Source organism: Nelusetta ayraudi, unplaced genomic scaffold, assembly GCF_046127955.1.
Source record: "Nelusetta ayraudi isolate G7.1 ecotype Tasmania unplaced genomic scaffold, CSIRO-AGI_Nayr_v1 ptg000020l, whole genome shotgun sequence".
NCBI lineage: Eukaryota > Metazoa > Chordata > Actinopteri > Tetraodontiformes > Monacanthidae > Nelusetta > Nelusetta ayraudi.
The window spans coordinates 1175390-1196472 of NW_027466070.1; the positions used below are offsets into that span (position 1 = coordinate 1175390).

At 45.3% G+C, this 21083-nt stretch overlaps 3 protein-coding genes across 9 annotated transcripts in view; 2 read left to right on the top strand and 1 right to left on the bottom strand.

Moving 5' to 3' along the window:
- lrrk2 (leucine-rich repeat kinase 2) overlaps positions 1 to 3915 on the bottom strand; it is a 30715-nt gene extending 26800 nt beyond the window's left edge. For both annotated transcript variants that reach the window (XM_076027242.1, XM_076027240.1), the window contains exons 1-5: positions 3196 to 3915; positions 1850 to 1935; positions 1361 to 1470; positions 658 to 746; positions 410 to 544 (exon numbers count right to left, since the gene is read on the bottom strand). In XM_076027242.1, coding sequence (XP_075883357.1) covers positions 410 to 544; positions 658 to 746; positions 1361 to 1470; positions 1850 to 1935; positions 3196 to 3367 — 592 coding nt within the window. In that variant the 5' untranslated portion in view covers positions 3368 to 3915. The remainder of the gene's footprint in view (positions 1 to 409; positions 545 to 657; positions 747 to 1360; positions 1471 to 1849; positions 1936 to 3195) is intronic.
- Positions 3916 to 4424: 509 nt separating this feature from the next.
- Positions 4425 to 12395, top strand: LOC142888815 (proton myo-inositol cotransporter-like). Of its 2 annotated transcripts, XM_076027244.1 has the most exons (13): positions 4425 to 4620; positions 5599 to 6071; positions 7221 to 7380; positions 7897 to 8105; positions 8186 to 8294; positions 8378 to 8541; positions 8864 to 8978; positions 9189 to 9314; positions 9409 to 9527; positions 9629 to 9781; positions 10175 to 10347; positions 11771 to 11839; positions 11943 to 12395. In XM_076027244.1, exons 2-13 carry the CDS (start codon positions 5627 to 5629, stop codon positions 11946 to 11948), a joined length of 1848 nt encoding a protein of 615 aa, XP_075883359.1. In that variant the 5' UTR covers positions 4425 to 4620; positions 5599 to 5626; the 3' UTR covers positions 11949 to 12395. The 2 variants fall into 2 exon arrangements, with proteins under 2 accessions (XP_075883359.1, XP_075883358.1); XM_076027243.1 differs by lacking the exon at positions 4425 to 4620 and having other exon boundaries at positions 5591 to 6071.
- Positions 12396 to 15009: 2614 nt separating this feature from the next.
- rab3il1 (RAB3A interacting protein (rabin3)-like 1) lies at positions 15010 to 20904 on the top strand. 5 transcript variants are annotated; one of them, XM_076027249.1, is made up of 11 exons: positions 15156 to 15191; positions 15334 to 15429; positions 15821 to 15898; positions 15983 to 16213; positions 16378 to 16500; positions 17005 to 17133; positions 17225 to 17337; positions 18066 to 18089; positions 18342 to 18441; positions 18547 to 18613; positions 19393 to 20904. In XM_076027249.1, exons 3-11 carry the CDS (start codon positions 15833 to 15835, stop codon positions 19476 to 19478), a joined length of 939 nt encoding a protein of 312 aa, XP_075883364.1. In that variant the 5' UTR covers positions 15156 to 15191; positions 15334 to 15429; positions 15821 to 15832; the 3' UTR covers positions 19479 to 20904. The 5 variants fall into 5 exon arrangements, 4 of the variants coding, with proteins under 4 accessions (XP_075883367.1, XP_075883364.1, XP_075883365.1 ...); XR_012926742.1 differs by lacking the exon at positions 19393 to 20904 and having other exon boundaries at positions 18271 to 18441; XM_076027250.1 differs by lacking the exon at positions 18066 to 18089.
- The last annotated feature ends 179 nt before the right edge of the window (positions 20905 to 21083 follow it).

Here is a 21083-nt window from a genome sequence, read left to right on the forward strand (position 1 = left end):
CCAGGATGCTTGTTTGCTGTTGAACATACACTGAAAGACACTTTGATGAAACCCATGATGGCTCCAGACAAGTCAAGGAAGTAACACGCTGCTTCGTTTCTAGTCTAGTCGCAGAAAATAAACACAACTTGATTGTCACACCAAATTAAAAAAAAAAAGATTTGTCTGGAAACAGATCAGGCCAAATTAGCGTTCTGGGGATTTCATTCATTCAGACAGCCGAGGCAAATGTGATTTTGTGGAGCACAATTATTCACTATGGCAATAAAAGCCACATCCACATCACAAAAAAAGAAAACATGTTGTTAGTTCAAAGTAAGAAATTACTAATGCAGAGGCTTTTCAGTTGTGTAGGCATCACAGCCTGAGGTGTGACTCTTCCAGTCAAAGGTAAGATGCTTCGTCTCACCTCTTTCCAGCAGGAGCTGCAGAGCTCCACAGCCTTGGAGCTGCACCTCCTCGCTGCCCGGACACATCCTCATGGCCTGCACCACCAGGCCAAACACGTCCTCCTCCTCCTCCAGCACCAGCAGAGGGATCATGTCTAAGAATGGGAAAAACAAATAAACAAACAAACAAACAAACAAACAAACACAGCTTGATGAGGAGCCTTCCAATGACAAGCACAACTTTACTCTGAGTGGGGTCAGATCGTACCTGCTGTGAGCAGAAGGGCCAGGGCCCTCAGTCCAACCATCATCACCTTGCATTCTGCCCTGTGCTGAGACAGCACCTTCAGGATCAGCCTGTAAAACAGAGGCACAATGTTACAGGGCAAATCTTATCTTCATTTTCACATCTTTCATCTTCACTCTGGACCAAGTGTGAGCAAACTATGGCCCGGGGGCCGGCCATATGAAGCCCGTTAAGCTCTTTAATCTGGCCCGCCAAAGTTGAAGAAATGTGATTGATAGCAAGTAAGTCCTAAAACAGCTGTATTTCATCTATTTTTCAGAAAGTCATTTTAATAAAGAGCTAAATATCGTGGAGTTTCAAAAACACATATTTTTTTGTAACTTGTTCATTTTAAGTTGATGTTAAATCACGTTTTCTACAAATCCCATTATATATATTTTCTTTGTCTTTTGTCCCCTTTGTCAAATTTTAGAACCCATTGTGGCCCACCAGTCCAAAGGTTTGTTGTAGACTCTGGTAAAGCCTCACCTGAGTAACTACCAAAATATACATGTAATGTGACATATATACACACTTCAGACTAATGAATGTTAAAGGAATGAGTACAAATGTGATAAAACATTTTTTTTTGGTTTTGTTTTACACAGGTGCACAATACAGATGCATGATTATGATTTTGTATCGGCAGGAAAGCCGTGAAGCTATGTGAATTCCAGCCACTTACTGATGCACTCCCAGGACCTCCCACTCCTTGGCTGCATCCAAACTTCTGGTTAGCTTGTCCAGCGTCGCTGGGCAAATTTCAATTAACTGACACAACAGTGACCAACCCGCCTGCGGATAGAACCATTTACACCTTTAAAAACTGCCATGAAAGTTGTTTTGTTTGAGAATATATTCTGCTATTCATGCCTTCTTTTCACTCTCCAGTGCAACGTTCTCACCAAGAATTAGCATCATCACGAATTAGCATGCTGAGTCATGAGTGGCCGTGTCAGCTCAAGGTAAGCTATAAACAGGTAATGTAACTCCAGCACAGTTGCTCTGTTATGTTTGTCTCATCTGCTTTGCTGACAGTCACTCCTACAGATTTACACAGACTGGCATTAGATTTGACACTCATGTGTCAGTAAAGTGAGCTGTGTTGACCGGACAAAGGGAAAATTGCTCTGTTTGTGCACTTCTCCGTGTTCTCCTCAAGTGTCAGCGTCACCTGCTGGACTCCTCGGCTGCTGATGTAGGATGCCAGCACCACCGTTAGAGGCACGTGCACGTCCTCGACTTGGAAAAGCTCCGGCGCTACAACAAAGGCAGACAGACGAACACGCATGACGTGACAGGTTAGCCACAAGGGAGGAGGAGAAAGCGGGGGTGGAGGAGGGAGGAAGAGGAGGAAGAAGAGGTGGCTCTGAAATGCGAGCAGCAAGTCTTACGGAATCAATCAACAATCAAACTGAGATTCTGTGATTAAAGATTCAAACTCTCTGGAATATACCACACTGCATATGTGTAGCATATAATTGTGCATATTTCAAATTTATAACAGTATTTAATATATGGGATTCTGGCAGTTTTAAAGCAGAACTTGAGAAACATTTGACCTTTTTGGCTTGAAACTACCTGATTGACCAGTTCTCTTTTTTATCGGTTGATCAGGGGTTTTTGTTTTATTTTCTGAAGCTGGAAGGCTGCCGAACTGAACACCTCTGTTCTGTTATTTACAACTGTCAGAATGAATTAGGTTGAACTAGTTTGATGACAAAACAACACCTAATAAGTTTTCACATGATAAAATTTCAACCACCTGTTAAAAAAAAAAATCGATTGATTTATTATTTATCTGCAAACCAGCAGCTATGACTTAAAAGAACAAATTCAAGAGCAACAAGGAGCAAAAAAAGAGCAGACAATGTGAAAGTAATCTCAATGAAAAACTTGTCTTTTGCATGTGAGCAACAAGTGAAGCCTCGCTTAAGAAAAACAAACGAGGGAATACATGCAGTAAGTCACTTCGAAGGAATGGCGGAAAGTCCCTACACACAAATACAGATCTCCAAAACAACAGCATGTTAGCCCTCTGTTTACAGCCTCCTACTACAATTGATGCTTTGCCTGACCTTCCGCATGATTGGAAGGGAACAAACAGCAGACCAATGCAAGGCAGTTTCACAGAGTCAAGAACCAGACGTGGCTCGGAGTTAGCATCGCTGACTTGGGGCAAGTTGCTACACTCAGTGACGTCACAAAGGGGCATATTACTGTTAACGTGAAACGTCAGTGAAGTGAATTTTGCGCAGTAAGAGACGGTTAACTTCAGGAATGCAAGACTGTCACACGTTCCACTTGTAAAACTAGTCAATCATTTGTTGCACTTGCATGATGGGGCGCTTATCAGCTAACAATTCTTGGAGAAACACGCCAAACTGTTTTACACAAAGGTGTTGTCGTTACTCTTTCACGTCCTGCGCTCCGGAAAAACGACCTAACTTGATTTCCCGTCCGTCACCCCGCTCATAAACAAGGCCGGATGCACATGCAGCCGCAACGTGCTCCCCCTACCGTCGTCCGTGTGCGCCAGGAAAAGTAGGTCCTGGATGATCTGGATCAGCGTGGACAGTTGCCTGTCCTCCTGCGGCGTCCTCAGCCTCACCAGGAGCTTCCTCAGCCTCTCCTGCAGCTCCTCTCTGGTGACCATGCGCTTCTGAAAGTACTGTTCACAAGCCGAGGCCATGTCGTGCGTCCGGCTCTGACAGAACCGCGGATCTGGACCGAGACAGGGCTCACGGCATGTCGCCACGAGTGGCCCGGCATGAAGGAAAGTTGAACCAAGTTGAGCGCCTCTTGCATTCGCCCATTAATATTACATCACGTTTCCTAAATATTAGTCGCGTGCCCTCGCAGTTACAGTAGCGCCGCAAGGCGAGTAGGGGAAGCTGTCAGCGTAGCCGAGTTTCGGTTCCGACGTTGACATCACGCCTCGCGTGAACTTTCCCGGCCGTGTTTCCTCTTCGTGGCGTGAACGAGCTTTCGCCGCTGGCGGAAAGAGCCTCCTTCCTCTCTTGACCGTCGTGTTCCTCCTTCCTTTACACTGGCATCATATGACTCGTCAGTCCGCGGCTGACAAACTTCCCGTGGCTTGGATGAGGAAAGTGGAAATAATTGAGACGCCGAGCGAGGAGGAGGGGACACTAGCGACCGCAGTACCGGGTCACTGCCACACGGCGGCGGTACCGTCCAACTGCCGTTCAAACACGCTCGCTGCGGTTAAACTGATGTCGAATGGTTTTTAGTGTCCCTCTGAGGAGCTATTTTGACCGATGTCACTTGTCGTGTCATTTAATCATCGTCACATGTCACAATTCAAAATGTAAAATGCCGTGTAATATATTCATGGTTGCGAGTTGTTAGCGTGCTGGCAGTTTTGGTTGTGATTTGCGCCGTAATACCAACAAGAAACACGCCCAGAAATATTCGTTCACCAAAAAAAAAACACATGTTGTAATTTAATAAATTACAATACACTATTGACCAAAAAAATTGCATATTTCGGCTCCAATAAATACCTGGGAAAGTGCGTCATTTCAACATTGGACTACACCACAAATTCCTAATCCTTGTGTTTTATCATGCTTACGGTAGCTTGTTTGAGCACGAGTCACGTTACAGAGACCTATATTTTAAGCTAATAATAACAACATATAACAACCCTGTGGCACGCATGGCCTTAAATCCAGTGTCTCTATTGTTGTACTCAAACAAGGACAATTGTTTGCCGTGGCAAACTGGCATTTCCAACGTTTTGCCTCATGCAAAGGAAACACAGTAGGTCGGCTGAAGAGAGACGAGCCAGTGAGGGACACGCCTACTCAGTCAGTGGGCTAAAAGTCAACTCTGTTTCTGAGAGGAAACATCATATGATCTATGGACTGGAGCCCTCAGCTGCTGCTGCTGCTGCTGCTGCGATCCACGGGACACGCTTCTCAGGTACAGTTTCGACTGACTTGGCTCTGATCACATATGTTATAATAAGTACTGCTGAACAAAATATGTGGCGTGCGGAAGTTTTATTTGGCTTGTTTTTGAGTTTTAGTTGAACTAGTCTCGTTCAATCTTTGCACGTATGCCTGTCGGCAGGTTTTTTTTGTTTTTTTTTTTAATCGATGGCATTCTTGGCTAATGGTTGTCCAAAAAGTGGTTTAATAGTGTTAAACACAGTTTACAATGTTTTAATCGTCACTCCGTGTCATAATTGCTGTTGTTATTGCTTGCACTTCTAATATTTTAAAACATTTGTTCTGGCAGAAAATGCGAATTTAAACAGAGGTTTTAAGATAATATATTCAAGCTATTTGATTTGTATTTTTTATTTTTTATTTTTATTTTTTTAATTGCACAACACATTCATAACCATTACAATTAAATCACAACCATGTATACTACTATCTCAAAGTTATTGGCGGAAGTTTCCCAGTTTCCAAACTCTGTGTTACTGACCAATGGTTGGCGCAAGCGATGACGTCAAACAGACATGGCGGCATCAGCTTCGTTTTGTCTGAGGAAGTGAGAACTATGGTCAAACTGTGGACGACAATCGCCGTGTGGGCATTTCTAGCAGCGAGCGTCGTGGCAATTAAACGTGTGCGGGTCGTCGGTGTCGCTTGCGGTGACATTAAACGCGCATGTGCAGAAATATTTGTCACGTCGATTTGGCGGATTATGCTAAATTAGCTTGAAATGACCTGGCTTTCCCAGCTCCCCCGTCGCCGTGGGCTACCCAGCAAAGGAATACAAACACGGACGGATATCGAGGTGACAGTCATGTGGACACGTGACGTCAGCGCGGAGTGTTTCAACCTTGTTGACATGAGTTTTGTGACTTCTGTGGCAAACCTGTAAATGGCAGCGCCGAGTTAGGAACAAGACGTGGCAGTTGGTCTAAATCGTGCTCTCCTCTATGTCCAGCATCCAGGATGAATACCGCTTGAAGCACATGGGAAACTTTGTGGGCAGCAGGAGACAGAAGGATGGAGAGCAGAGTCTCATCACTTCCCCATCCGCTGCTGCTGCTGCTGCTGATGGGGATGCCGGGGACCGGGAAGTTGCCTCCGCGACAGGCTTCGTGTACGTCCTGGCGTTCTTCTCCGCCCTGGGAGGTTTCCTCTTCGGGTACGACACGGGCGTGGTGTCCGGTGCGATGCTGCTCCTGAAGAAGGAGATGAACCTGGACAACCTGTGGCAGGAGCTGGTGGTTTCGAGCACCGTGGGCGCCGCGGCGCTGTCGTCCCTGTGCGGCGGCGCTCTGAACGGCTGGCTGGGGCGCAGGGTCTGCATCCTCGTGGCCAGTTTCACCTTCAGCATCGGCGGCGTCGTCCTCAGCCTGGCCCCGGACAAGGAGACGCTTCTAGTGGGCAGAGTCATCGTCGGCCTGGGCATAGGTGAGGTCATAAAACACACACTTATAAAAAGAAAGTTGTTTAAGGCGGGCTAAAGACGCTGTTATTGGTTTGTTTGTTTGTTTGTTTGTTTGTTTGTTTGTTTGTTGTTTTGGGGAGTGCTCCATTGGAAATCTGGATAATAAAAAATAGATATAAAAATGGGATTTATTTTTTTTATTTTTTTAAATCTGTTGGCCTATTTACTAAATTAAATAGGCCACGTCACGCCTCGCCTCGCCACACGCCACGCCACGGTGCGCCTCAGTACGATTGTGTTTTCATTGGCTCTGTGATGACGAGACCGTGGGCGGTAAAGCGGGACAATGTTTTCGATGGCATTATTTCTGTGCGATACACAACAGCGCAGCGATGGACAAAGTAGAGGTTGTTTCATACCTGCTGCTCGGTCTGTGGTTGCTTTTCTGTTAAAGAAACGACAGTTTTCCTCACTGAAGTCACCGTTTATTATTTATGCAGGCAACATTTATCATTTATTGTTTCGTTTTCTGGGAGAGTAAAGGTGTTGTTCAACCTTTATATTTTCACCAAAAGTAAACACGAGACAGATACAACGGGAAAATAGCAACAAAAAAAAGCATTTATTTAAAAACAAACAGAAAAACAGACAGTAAACACGCCTACTTATTTGAAATAGCTGCCCAAGCGACGAGGACACTGAGCCAAACAGCTCCAAACACACCGATGGATTTTGACTGTCCGTGACGCAAGAGCCAATGCGCCAGAGCAGAGAGCACCATTCCAGGTGTGGAGCTGGAACGTAATGGAGCAGTTTTGGACACTTGCTAAAACCAGTGCGGACAGTCAGCCATGAAAATTGGATTTGAGAAAGAATCTGATTTGAATCACACTCACCTGCGGTCTGAATGTTTTCCACTTCTCCACTCTTTTTGGTTTCAGTTGTTCAGTTAACCACCATCCCCCCCTACCCAAATGTCGCCTTAACTGACCTGCTTTTCCACTTGCACCGCTGGCTTGTGGAATGGAGTTTGAGACATAGCATGTGACATGCAACTGCTTTAGAAAAAAAAAGTTTGAATTTTAGCTTGAGAAGTAAGGTGAATATAGCTCGTTCATGAGTTTTCAACTCAGAACACTACTAACGAGGCCTATTGCTCCATTTTCATTTAGGAATTGCTTCCATGACGGTTCCCGTTTACATTGCGGAAGTTTCGCCACCCCACCAGAGAGGCCAGTTGGTCACCATCAACTCGCTCTTCATCACCGGTGGCCAGTTCATTGCAAGCCTGATCGACGGCGCTTTTAGCTACCTCAGCAGAAACGGCTGGAGGTACGACTCGGCTTCAGTGGACGATCTCCTCCTCCCAGTAACTTTCCACTCTTTCTTTCTCCCTCGGGGGGGGGAGTTGACTCTTTGTGTATTCAACATCTTTTCCCACTTGTGACAACATCACAGTTATGTAGTGCAACTAGCCTTTTCAGAACATGTTAAAAATTCCCTGAGCTGTGAATGTTGATCCTCTGCACACTTCAGCATGTTGTAATCCAATGCAGAAATTGGGTTTGTTTGAAGAAAGCAAGAAAAAGCCATCAGAATAGAAGACGTTGCTAACTTGATTTTCAGGATAAAGATGAAGTGGAAAAATGCATCCCTGTACACACTAACATTTCAACATAATTATATCCAGTTGAGGGCGAGAGGTGGCAATATAACTTTTAAGAGAGTTTGGCTTGCCTTTGAGAGTCAATTTTTTGTGTTTAAAAATTGATTTTGTGAGGATGAAAAGCCAAGAAGGACGACAGGAAAACCCAGATTTGAGTTTCCACTGGATCTCTCCTCCTGCAGGTACATGCTGGGCCTGTCCAGCATCCCTGCCGTGGTGCAGTTCATCGGCTTCTTCTTCCTCCCTGAGAGCCCCCGCTGGCTCCTCCAGAAGGGCCGCAGCCAAGAGGCTCGTCAGGTCCTCAGCCGGATCCGAGCAGGCCAGAACATCGACAGGGAGTTCGACACCATGAGATCCAGCATTGAGGAGGAGGGGGCGGACAACGACGGAGGTGAAAGAAACGACAAAGCTCGATGACGATCTCTGGCATTTACAAGATGCTCATGTGCTGCTGTGTTGCTTCATTTTCAGGCGGTGTTGTTTTTTTGAGGATCATCCGCCACGGCCCCACCCGCCGGGCTCTGATCGTCGGCTGTGGCCTCCAGATGTTTCAGCAGCTGTCTGGGATCAACACCGTCATGTATGTCGTCCGCCTGAAGGCCTCAGAAACAACAACTACCTGTCGACACGCTTGTCTCAGACTCACTCCTCGTGTGTTTTCAGGTACTACAGCGCAACCATTCTGCAGATGGCGGGCATTCGCGACGACAAACAGGCCATCTGGCTGACGGCCGCAACCTCCGGGACCAACTTTTTGTTCACCCTGGTGGGGGTGTGGCTGGTGGAGCGGGTGGGCCGCAGGAAGCTGACCCTGGGGAGCCTTTTCGGTACGTTGTTGGAACGCTGCAACGGCAGTTTGGCTTGGTTTCAGTGCGCTGAATGCGCCGAAAGTGAAAGTAAAACACGACATCAGAGTAGCATGACTGTAAAAAAAAAAATGCACTGCTTTAACAGCACTAATACACAACCTGGACAATTGAAGGGGAAGCTGCTGTTAAACTGGATCAGAAAAGTTAAAAGGAGTAAAAATAAATCAGACTGATGCTAAAACGACACAGTTACTACACAGTTTATAAAGGGTTAAGATGGAAGATATGTTTGACATGTTGATAAAGAACAGTTTTACTAACCAGCTTTTCTGTGATGCAGGTACTGGGCTCAGCCTGTCTTTGCTGGCTGTGGGCTTTTTGCTGTCTGCTCAGACTTCTCCAGCCATCACCCTCCACCCAGCCGACCCTCTGAATTCAACTTGCAGACAGTACACGTAAGGGAGACGCTTTGCTCGAAGCCGTGAAACTGAGTGTTTGCTTTAAAAATGAAATTTGAGTCAAGCTTGTCTTGGAAGGAAATGCTACCAAAAAAACGGTCCAACCAGTCCTGAATAAAAAAACAACATTCACACACATTTTTCAAGTTTGCTTTTCAGTTGGGGAAGAAATTCTAAATCTCACCAAATAATTCAAATTGTCTCCAGGTCCTGTGAATCCTGCATGTTGGACCCAGGTTGTGGTTTCTGTTACCGTGAAAACGGCACGGCGGTGTCCGACTCCTCCTGCGTTCCCATTGGTCAGGACTCCACCAGTCACGCCTCCTGGGGGAGGTCAGAACGCAGACCCCTCTGAGATACACGGCAGATTAATCTCACTTTACCAGCTGTATTTAACCGCTCACCCATCACTGGTTTTTGATTTCAGATGTTTGAACCAGACGGACGCGACCGACGGCCCACTCTGGGCCTATAACTACTGTCCAACGTCCAACTCCTGGCTCGTCCTCATGGGTCTCATCCTCTACCTCGCCTTCTTCGCTCCAGGTCTGAAACAACTGTAAAAAAAAAACAAACAAACTTGCATGTCACTCGTCAAGTGGAACTAGTGGTGATTAAAAGCAGCATCTTACCTCCCTCTGGTTCAGGTATGGGCACCATGCCTTGGACGGTGAACTCGGAGATATACCCGCTGTGGGCCCGCAGCACCGGCAACGCCTGCTCATCCGGAGTCAACTGGATCTTCAACGTGCTCGTGTCTCTGACCTTCCTGCATGTCGCCGAGTTTCTGACCTACCAGGGTAAGAACGGCAGTCATGGGGTTTAATGGTCCAGTGTGTGAAATTTGGCTTGATTTATGATTTTTATATTTGTAAAAGCTGAATATACAGCCCATAAATACATAAAAGTGGTTTTCCCACCCTCAGAAAGTTTTGTTCGTGTGTGTGTGCGTGCGAGCGTGCGTGCGTGCGTGCGTGCGTGCGTGCGTACACACCAACGAAGAAGGTGAGCAAGGTAGAATGCAATCTAAAATGTAACCACTTGATGTCACTGTTTCTTCTTCAAAATCTCCAAATATTTCCCACTTAACCTCTTAAATGTCTTACTATTGTTGTTGCTTTGCAAATTGCAGCCGGTTGAAGCTTCTGTTCCACAGTCAGTTCAGTAGACCTGTCTGTCTGTTTGTCCTCTAGGGGCCTTCTTCATGTACACAGGCCTGGTGGCTCTGGGCCTCGTCTTCATCCTGGGCTGCCTACCAGAGACGCAGGGCCTCCAGCTGGAGGAGATCGAGTACCTGTTCTCCGGGCCGCTCTGTTCCTGCGGAGCCTCCTCGCCCAGCGGCCAGCGAAACGTCCAATACATCCGGGTAACAGGCAACAACTGCCTCTCTGACAGCGAGGGCTCGGACGCAAACTAAAAGCCGTCCGCTCTGTCTTCTTTGGTGGGCTGATGCGGGGAAAGAAGGTGGCCGTGATGAGACACGAAAATCAGAAGTCTTCTGTGATTGGCTGTCAACTTTCCCCTCGTCTCAGCTGGGAGTTGCTGGGTGTTCTTTGTTTTCCCATCTCAGACTTCTTGAAGGCTTTTCTGATGAACTGGTTCCACTGGAACAGCTCAATGGGAATGTGATTATGTCACTATGTCAGACTATGAATCAACAATCAACTGTCAGACTGTCCATTTAATCAGACTATAAAAAGGGAATGGCTTTGTTTACTTTGCTTTCTTCTTCTACCTAAAAATATGTTTCCTTTTGGAAGTTAGAAGAAAAGTCTTTTGCCAAATTAGCATTTCTCTGCCTCTCTGTGAATTTACACTAATTTTTAGGTGCCAATCATGTGAAGAACTTGTCATTTGTACGACAAGTGTCATTTGATGCTGGATTTCAAAGTTTTTTGTACTTGTTTTTTGTTTGACAAATCAACCAAAAATGATATTTGCTTATCTGAGATATTCCTAGCCTGGCAGAGGTACTGGTGCACTTTGTGATGTCACAGAGGGCTGAACTGTGCATTTTAGAACACTGAAAGGTACATTAAGCTGACTTTTTTCCATTTCTGGTGAGTTTTGATGGGCTGAAAACTCAGTTTATTGTCAAATAGCATTAATGAAGTTGATAAGTCATTGGACCTTTAATTTATTTTGAAATTATTTCCACTTTTGCAAAATTAAACTGGATTTTTTTTTTTTATTATTATTATTTTTTATTTTTTATTATTGTTTTGGATTTGTATGGACTGTTTGCACATATTATGTACATAAACTCTTTGATAAGACATTCCTGTGTGACGACAACTGCTAGCCTTGGTTTGAGCTGTCCTGTTCGCCGGTGTGGGGGTGGAAAGACAAAAACTGGTGGATAGTTGGTTCCTCGTGTGGCTCCTCAGTCTGAGCTGCTGCACAATGTGAGGACATCCGTGAGTGTGCCCACAGCCCTGGCTGGGCATTAAACTATGGCAACCAAGCCGAAAGCACATGTTGATCTTGGAGTAGAGCCACATGTATTGGGTTTAATAGTGGGGTACAAAAATGTAATTGCACAATCAGAGGTTTTATTCCTCAAAGAAAAAATATTTGAGTGTAGTGTGGCTTTAGTGGGAAGCACAAGTTGTTGAGGAACTGAATCAGTGCTGCAGGCTGGTTGGGACTCAGATTGCGCAGCGTCTCAGACTGGGTAGTGACGGCAGAGAGCGCACTTGACTAAAGGACGTGGTGTCTTCCTCTTCCACAAAAATAAATGGAAAGTTACTCAGATAGTCAGTTCAGCGCTTAAATGTTCAATTCCCTAGCAAGGTCCGGATTCCAGCACAGAGCAGTACGGATCGGTGGGACCGGACGGTGCAGTAGCTTATATCACTGTGAGTAGAACATCTTCAGTGATGATGATTGCACCAGTAAATAAACAGTGCTAAATCTTAATTTGTATTAATATTCATTGTTGCCATTTGCTTGCACTCCCAGCAGTAGTGATGAAAACAAGAACCCGTGTATGGAAGTCCTTGGTGTGAGGATCATCCTGCTCCTGGACATTGAGGAACACCATGGAACGGTGCAGATTTTTATGGAGGAAAACAAACTTGAAATTTGCACAGAATCTGTTTATTTATTTCTACTTTTTTTTTTATTCACTTTTCCTTTGTTTTTTGCTGTATAGAATAGGCCTTGACCAACATTATTTCATGTTCACTGGGTCACAAGCTCATTTTGGCATTTCCATCATTATCACCAGCCTGTTAGCGAACTGCAGAGTGAAACACTAGATAGAAGAAGTGCTTTCATTATGTATATCACAATTTATCCTCAGGTAATCACTGGCTTCTAAGTCTCAGAAATTGTTACAGTGGTTAAATGACAGTGTGGGAAATTGATTTTTTTTTTTTTTTTCAGAATAAAATCATGCATTTTCACATTGCATTTCCATGAATACAAGTTCCGTGTGCCTCATTCATATTCATGAAAAATGTACAATGGGGTCATTAATAATTTTGAACTGGATTATCACAAATTTTCATCTGTTAAAAAACAAAAATAAAGCTTCATTTATCAGAAGTGGCCTCCTTTTCAACCTTAACTCCCTCTAAATGTTTACTTCCTTACAATAAAACAATAATTGTTCTCTTGTCCAACTCTGAGTGATGCGGTATGTTCATCATTAAATGAATAAGACGGCTTAAAATCCAGCCATCCAGTGCTTGAACTCGGGTCATATTCAGACAAGGAAACTTTCTCTTGTGCTGGAATAACCTTTGATCAAGAGGCCTCAAGCAAGTGGGCAGTGCACTTTGTTCACCGCTGATTTTGCAGCAACTGAAAGGCTGAAAACTACTTTGACTTGACGCACACACACACACACACACACACACACTTTTTTGTGTACAAATTTGCACTGCAACCTTGACCGACAATTTCCGCTTTGTGTGGCTTCTGCTTCGGAATCGTTGAGAACTTCTGAATGCTCCCAGCAGGCCATTCACACTTGATTATCTAGTGCACACCATAACGGCTTGCTGGTGAAGTCAAGTCTCAAATGTTGTTTTGGAAGACTGTTGTCTACTAATTTCATTAACATAAATAGTAGCCCTTAAATGCCTTTAAAAAAAAAATTGCTTCATTCATTATTAAAATAATGCTTGTTGGTAAGGACCTCTGCAGACGTTTGATTTTACCACCTTCAGGGGACCTCCATCCTCCCCTCCTGACAGTTACTCAAAAAAAAAATTCCTTAAAATGCAGGAGGCCTATCTATATCTATATCTAGATATCTATATCTATATATAGATATAGATATATGTACACACACACACACACACACACACACACACACACACACACACACTGTTACTATTGGTCACTAAAATGTCTTTATCACCCTGTCTAATATTAAGGTTTTGTTTTCGTTTTATTTATTTATTTATTTATTTATTTAAAAAAAAAACAAACAAAAAAAAAACCCGGACCCCTGTATTTCACTCACTGATACAGGACTGAACTCAATGCGTGACAGGCTGAATGGCTGCTGGTCGGAAATGAAGGACAAATGTTGCTTTGTTTCCTATGTGGTGGCCTGTTAGGTGGAGGATGGCGCACAGGACTCGACGCTCGACTCTGACTGACTGGCTGACTGACTGACTGGCTGACTGGGCGTTGTTGGACGTGAAGCCGCCTGTCATGTGACCCGCGTGAGGCAGAGAGGCACGGAGTGGAGAGAGAGAGAGGGGGAGAGAGAGAGAGAGGGAGAGAGAGAGAGAGAGAGAGAGAGAGAGAGAGAGAGAGAGAACAACGAGGAGTGAAGTGTGGAAGAGAAAAAGAAGGGACATGGAGTGACTGCTGAGGCTTTGAATCAACCTCTTTGACCAGGTGGCGGCTGTCACATTCTGACGTGGTCGCTGCAGCCGCTGCTGCATTCTGTTGCCGCTTGCTGACGTCAGCGTCCGCATTCCTCCGCTGACCGTGATTTAAAACCAGGCGAGATTTGTTTTCGCTCTCACCGGCCAAGCTCACTTCGCCCAATATTTAACTTCCCGAAGGCTGGAGGGGACAAGGTGACACATACCGACCGGCTTGGATTGTTACCCGGACGCTGACAGGGTAAGGGCGGCTGCTTTTTGAGGGGATGGGCGGAGAGGGGGGAGGGGGGAGGGGGTCTCCTTTTTTTCTTTTCTTTTTCTTTTTTTTTTTAAGAAGACGAAGAAGAAAAAGTTGTAACGTTAGCTAACAGCTAACCGCAGCTAGCCGGATGCTAAGACAAAGTCCCGGTTTAGGGTTTGTAAATTTGTTTTATGGGCTGGTTGAACTGCTTGAGCCTGATTTTAATTGTTGGGCCGGTTGGTGCTCTGCCACGGGGGGTAAAGGTGTGGCCCGGGGTCCCTTCTTGGGCCGCTCGGGAAGAAATTGTTTTGATGCGGCTGTCAACAAATATGATTGGAGAAATCCAGTTCCAAATCCATTTTTTTTTTTTTTTTTTTTAATGTTTGATAAACCATTCTGTGTTTCAAAGGAACACAATTCACAAATACTAATAATAACACAATTATTACCTGGCATTCAATGTATGTTGTTTTAAAAGAACACTGTCGGACAAATAAAAATACTACTGTGAGAATTTAAAAAACTGCTTAATTGGGAGTTGGACAAGTAATTGCATAAAAAATAATTCATTTTCTTCACTTTCAAGAGCTTAAACGCTGCAGCCTCAGTAGCCAGTGATTAACATTAGATTATTGAAGATCTATAATTGTTAAAAACTGATCACAAGTAACAAGGAAAACCACATACCCTTACAAAATAAAGAAGATAACTTCACGGTTTTCTCTTGGTATTGACATTGACACCATTTACAGTTTGCTACTATCTGATACACAGGGTCAAGCCCCAAGATACCAATGACTCACAACATGTAATAAAGAGGTCATAGTGGGAAAACGACACAACAGTCAGCGCTGGCCTACTTATTTGTTCATAGTAAAAGCAAATGTGCACCTTTTTGCCTCCTCACTCATGTCTCTGGTTCTGATTGTGCTCAGTGTGGTAGACGTGGATCGTCCGACCCAGGCCAGACTGGAGGGCGGAGGCCGAGCCGGGGCCGTCCCTTCAGGTCGAGGCCATGCCGACCTCTCCCGGAATCGCAGCTCCTCGCTGGAGGACAGAGAAAAAGAAATCCGAGAGAAGGGCTCGGAGATCCTCCGAGAGCAGCTGGACGCTGCGAAGAAGGTGTCGTAACATTCACTTTGTGCTGACACATTAAAGTTTGTGCGTGTAAAAAGAAAAAAGAAGGGACAAAAAGCAAAAAAAAAAATGCTAGCGCAAGTAAATATTTTTGCAGAGTGTGAAGTTCTCCCTTTTTAAATCTTAGGAACTGAAACTGAAGGACATCGAGTGTGAGCGTCTGTCGCAGCTCCGCAACCAGCTGGAGCAGGAGCTGGAAGAGCTGACGGCCAGTCTCTTTGTGGTAAATACTCAACATCAAAGCAAAACCATTGAGTTTCCAGTCTGGATCAGCATTGAATCCTTCCACTTTTAGTTCTGTGCCATGACTGACTGGCTCGTCTAACTGACCTCCTTCCAGTTCCAGTCCCCAAGTATCAACAGTGTCAGTCAGTCAGTGAAAACTACAAATACTTGAAAGCGCACAGAAATATTTTTCTTTCCTTTTATATTTTTGGGGCTGGATTAAAAGCTTGTTTTCTATTTGTGATTGTTGACGTCCTTTTGCCATAAATGACCAAAGACAGGACTTTGCAGGATAGTACAGATAAATGGCTTTAGAAGACGACAGATGTCTGAAATTCTGCTCTGTCATCTTGATCTCTCTCTTAATGTTTCCACCTTCATGGTGACAGGAAGCTCACAAGATGGTGCACGAAGCCAACGTCAAGCAGGCAGCAGCGGAGAAGCAGCTGAAGGAGGCTCAGGGGAAGGTGGGCTGATGATGGAACTGAAGGGCTCCAGGGAGGCGACTCTGCGGCTCTTTCGATGCTCACACGCGTCTGACCCTCCCCCAGATCGACGTCCTGCAAGCGGAGGTGACGGCGCTCAAGACCCTGGTGCTGACGTCCACGCCCTCCTCGCCCAACCGCCAGCTGCACCCCCAGCTGCAGTCCCCGGGCACCAGGGGAGCCTACAAACTGGGCCACTCCCGCAACAAGAGCGCCAGCAGCACCTTTCCGTCCTCGCTGGGGAAACCGGAACCGCCCTCGGGCCCCGTTCAGCCCGCGGCCAAAGAGGAGCGTGAGGTAAAACCCGAAGTGAAACCCGTCCCCGCCCTGCCCCGGCGTCCCGTCTCCAGCTGTTTGCGCCCGTTTTTCCAACTTCTCTGCCCTTTTCTGTTCTTTCAGCGCTAACCTCTCCTCCCCAACCTGCTCTTCCTCTCAGTCTGTGCTGTCTCCTCCTCTCTCAGCCTGCCGCTGTCCCCGCTCTCCTCTCTCTGATTCTCTGCCTGGTGCCGGGCCAGTCTCTCCGCCTTTCCTTTGACCAGTACTGGCAGCAGCGGAGGGAGGGGCTAGAGAGAGACGGCAGACAGGTAACCGCATCCGTCCGACCCGGATTCACGCACTTTGCAGACGTGGCCGTGACCTCGATGTTGTTGTTATTAAGCCCTCAGTTTTCCATTGACGTTGTAAGTAGTCAATTGGGAGGAGGTTGAAGTTGCCACAAAAAGCGGAAAGTGTCGACTCTGATCTGCTCGGAAAAACCACAGAAGAAGAACAGGAAGGAGAAAGTGCTATGAGTTGCAGACATTGCAAAATATGCAGGAGCAGCAGCTGCTTAATCGGACTGGGCGACATTTTCACATTATATAAGAAAAGCAAAAAAAAACCTGTGGAAATGTTTCTCTTGTTTTTTTTTTTGACTTTTTTGATCACACAGAATGTTTGTTTACCTGCTGCACTCGGTCCTCCTGTCGCCGTCTGAAGCATCACGTGACTCTGCTGTGACTGATGTTCTTCATGTTCTTCAGGCTTTTATGTCGTGATTCCGGATGGTTTGGTTCTCACGCTGGGCTCGTTTCTCTCGCTGCCTGCAGATGGATTCCATTCTGTACGCCGAGTTTCTCTTGTGGAAGGAAAACCCCGGTCTGGAGCGTTCCTCCGCCTTCCTGAGTCGCATCTACAGAGAGGACATCGGGCCGTGCCTCTCCTTCACCAGGTCTGAGGTCAGGATGCCAGCGAGCACACAGAGACTCGACTCCACTCGACACCTCAGCCGTTCGCACCTCAGACTGACTGAGCAGGTCTCGTTCACAGCTGTCCCAGCTGGTGCAGAGCGCCGTGGAGAGCAACTCCCTCACCATCGAGCCCGTGGCCATGTCGGCGCTGCCCGTGGTCCGAGCCTCGGCTATAGAATGTGGAGGCCCCAAGTGAGTTATTCACTTTACACAATGACTCACTCTGTTCACCATTTTCCGGTCGCCTGTCCACAATTTTGAGAAAATTAAACACTTCCTCCTCTGGGGGCAGGGATTTTTCTGTATCACCATCGATCTTCAGGGGATTTATATGTAGGAGGATTAGGGCCACAAACAGAGAAAAGAATTAAGATAGAATTTTTTTTTTTTTCAAGTCTCCAATTTGAGAATAAAGTTGAAATTTTGAGATTAAAGTCGAAATTTTGAGAATAAAGTTGACGTAAAAAAATATAAAATTTCGTGAATAAAATCAAACTTTTGCAATTAATGTCAATGTGAGGTAAGTCAAAATGTGAGAATAAAGTCGAAAGGTGTTTTGGACGGTTTACTGTGGGTAACTGGGTTAATCCACCATCCATCCAGTCTACTTGCCAATTTACGCTTTATATGTGTCAGATTTATTCATGAAATATCCACGAAATTTTGTCTTTTTTTTTTAACGCCGACTTTATTCACGAAATTCTGTATTTTTTACGTAGACTTTTTCACGAAATTTTGACTTCATGCATGAAATGTCAACTTAAAACTCGAAATGGAAGCTTAAATAAAAATCTCTTTCCTGTAATATTTTTTTTCTCTTCTTGTGGCCCTGATCCTCCTTGGTAGATTTAACTGTCGGGCTCATCTCTAAATGAAATCATTTTTTTCCAAAATAGAATAAAAAAATCTCTCTCTTCCAGTGGCTTTAGGGCAGCGATAGAGACGTAAGTCCTCTCAGGAAACAATCACCCGTCCAGCTTGGTCACTAACCGGCTGCATGAAGTGGCACCTGTGTGAAGAATTGATCTGCATGAGCCTCAGTGTCAAATTAACAGGAAAGCTTTTCATCCTCTGCTGACTAACTTCCTCCTCGCTCTCCTCCCTCCATCGCTCGTCCTCTCTCAGTTTGCCAGACAAATTCCCTCAGTTGCTGACAGGTTTCACCTGGATGGCTGACTGTTCTCGTCCCACTCTAGAAGGTGCGCGCTAAGCGGCATGTCTCACCTGTGCCAACATCGCATCCAGCTCGGCGACAAGGGCAGCTACTACTACATCTCCCCCTCCAGCCGAACTCGGGTAACTGTCCGCTCGCTCAGTCGGGGGTCCGGCAGGATGTTTTCTCCCCTAGTGGTCGGATCTGTTTTCACATCACCTATCTTATTTTTTTTTTAATCGCTCCAGATCGCAGCCGTCTGCAACTTTTTTACGTACATCCGCTACATCCAGCAGGGCCTGGTGAGACACAACGGTGAGTCAGAGCTTCCAAACCATTTACATTTTCACACCTTTATTTTTTCATGTTTTTTTTCCATGAATCCTAAAAACTACAGGGACAATATAGCCTCTAAAAAGAATAAAAATGCAAAGTATAAAATGTTAAAAAAGAGAAATGTCTTGCATAAAACCATTTAGCCCTTTGTTTACAGCCTCTTGGTGAAGGTGCTAAAGTTTTAACCTACTGCTAAAATGTTTTTGCTGGTCCTCCAACATGTTTGAAAGGTGACCAAAGCCAGGTTTTTGAGGGCGTGGTCACTAACTTGGGAGAGGAGTTGTGGCATCAGAAAGAGGCCGGCTTCTAGAACGCAATGTACACTGTGTGCTCAAAAATGGCTTCACTTATTTTATGGGTTGGTTATTGACATGAAGGGAAGACAAAAGAAGAAGGAGCGCTGCTTGGGTCCTTTAAATAAAACAGGTGCTCTTTGGTTGGGGTGTATTTATAGACAGCTGACAGATTCAAGTCCTTGCACGAAAAATGGGGAGTGTACGAGTGAAGTGCAGGATGAGGAACTGAAAAATCCAAGTTAACTCTGTTGTATACAGAAAATGAAAAAGCCTTTATTTTGGCACGGCTACACAGATTAGAAATGACTGGAACTACGTGTTTCAGCTTTGTGCCTTCATCAGGGTAAAAACATTGTTAATTAAAGAGAAGGTTAAAGAGGTTGTTGACACGTTGGAAACACACTTTACTGTTAGAAAATTCAGGTATCAAGTATTATTTTTGCTTCCGTCTCCCTTCCCCAGCGGAGCAGATGTTCAGCGAGGTGATGCGTCTGCGCAGAGAGATGACAGTGGCCAAGTTGGGTTTCTATGTCACCGAACAGTCTTAGAGCCGCCCGCCGCTCTCCCCCTCGTCCCCAAAAGTAAGCGGCCAGAAAGGATGACACACGGACCTGGATTATTTATGACCCTGGAAAAAGGCATCACTCTACGGCAGCAAGCAGGTCTCCAGCAAAGTTCTGGCTTTGGAGGTTGTCCAGGAGTAATGAGCGCCGCAGCCGGGATCCACCCGCAGAGGAAGCTGGAACTGCTCCTCTCCTGCCATGTGACTTTACATGAATATGAAATATTGCAGCTTGACTAAAAAAAGGTCAGTAATAACCACATGCTATAATACTGAAGGCAGTCCGCTGTTACTATGCGTGACTCATTGTAACAAACTGCAGCCTCCTGAAAACAAACCACTCGGAGCACAAGTTAGTTGTGCGACCAAAAATGAAGAAGAAAAACAACGTAGTTTGAGCTGGAAGATTTCTTCCAGCACCTTCACATGAAGGTCAAATGAAATTGCTGTTTGATGTGTTAAAAGAGGAGAAATAATACTGCACATTTTTCCTCATCAGAAAGAAAAGAAATGTATTGGTGCACAATATCCAAGTGCTTTTAGATTATCTTTATCATTTTTATTGTCAGGAAACTCCAAAAACCCAGTTCATTTCTTATGCATTAGTCATCCCCGTTCCTAACAGCTCACTGCTGGACGGAACAAACACACACACACACACCCTTGACAGCACATTAGCCTGTAAAAAATGTCCTCTGACACGTTGGTTTGCAAATTCACCTCAGAACTCCACATGCAAATGTAATCTCATTACTCCGACACGCCACTAAGAGGCCTGTCACACTGCTCAAAATAGGCTCCATTGACCGAGAGATTAGTTTACCTCAGCCATGACGTGCTTATGTAACTATGTATTATTCTGTTATGAAATGGACAGCGTTCAGTAGAACACTTTACTTGAGTTTCTTTTAGTTATTTTTGTTTTTTAAATTCATATATATCAATATTGAGTAACCTAAATCGCACAGTGGCACATTGGGGCTACTTTTAATCAATGGTTGGATTTGATTTTAAGTCAAATGACATGCAATGTAGCCGCGGCCGCCCTGCCAGGCCTGAACAACCACTCAGCCGTCACTGACTCACTCATGACTCACGCGGTGTAAAAAAAAAAAAAAAAAAAAAAAGTTTTAATGCGAGTGAATGCATCATGCACGGCTGTACTTTTGCACATCTCCAGTGGAAAGTATGCACGCATGGTAAAAGCCATAGACGACTTTGTGCGAATAGCGTCACCTGCACCCGACCTGTTCTGTTCCTCTCAACGGCCGTCTGTGACGGACAGCGATGCTGTGTACAAGTGTTGCAGGAGTGAAGAAAACGTGTGTCAGAAAGTGCAATAATAATAACAATTGTCTCCGAGTGCAAACATTCCATTAAAGACGAGGCACCGTAGACCTCATTACATCACCTCTGCCCTGTGCGTGTGTGTTTTGTCGGAGTGAAATCTTGGATCAGCAGACCGCTGGGACTCGGCGTGAAGGTCTGGACGTTGGCGTCAACAGCCGTTTGTTTCGTGGCAAGCTGATGACACGGAGGCCCAGATTAAGATCGTGTCCTGGAACCAATCGGTTTTCCCATTGCACCGCGG

Coding starts and splice junctions, on each gene's coding strand:
- rab3il1 (XM_076027249.1), top strand. CDS start 15,833: ATGGTGCACGAAGCCAACGTCAAGCAGGCAGCAGCGGAGAAGCAGCTG. Junction 17,134..17,224: donor TCTCCTTCACCAGGTCTGAG/GTCAGGATGCCA, acceptor TCTCGTTCACAG/CTGTCCCAGCTGGTGCAGAG. Junction 18,442..18,546: donor CCCCCTCCAGCCGAACTCGG/GTAACTGTCCGC, acceptor TAATCGCTCCAG/ATCGCAGCCGTCTGCAACTT.
- LOC142888815 (XM_076027243.1), top strand. CDS start 5,591: ATGTCCAGCATCCAGGATGAATACCGCTTGAAGCACATGGGAAACTTT. Junction 6,072..7,220: donor CATCGTCGGCCTGGGCATAG/GTGAGGTCATAA, acceptor ATTTTCATTTAG/GAATTGCTTCCATGACGGTT. Junction 8,295..8,377: donor TCTGGGATCAACACCGTCAT/GTATGTCGTCCG, acceptor GTGTGTTTTCAG/GTACTACAGCGCAACCATTC.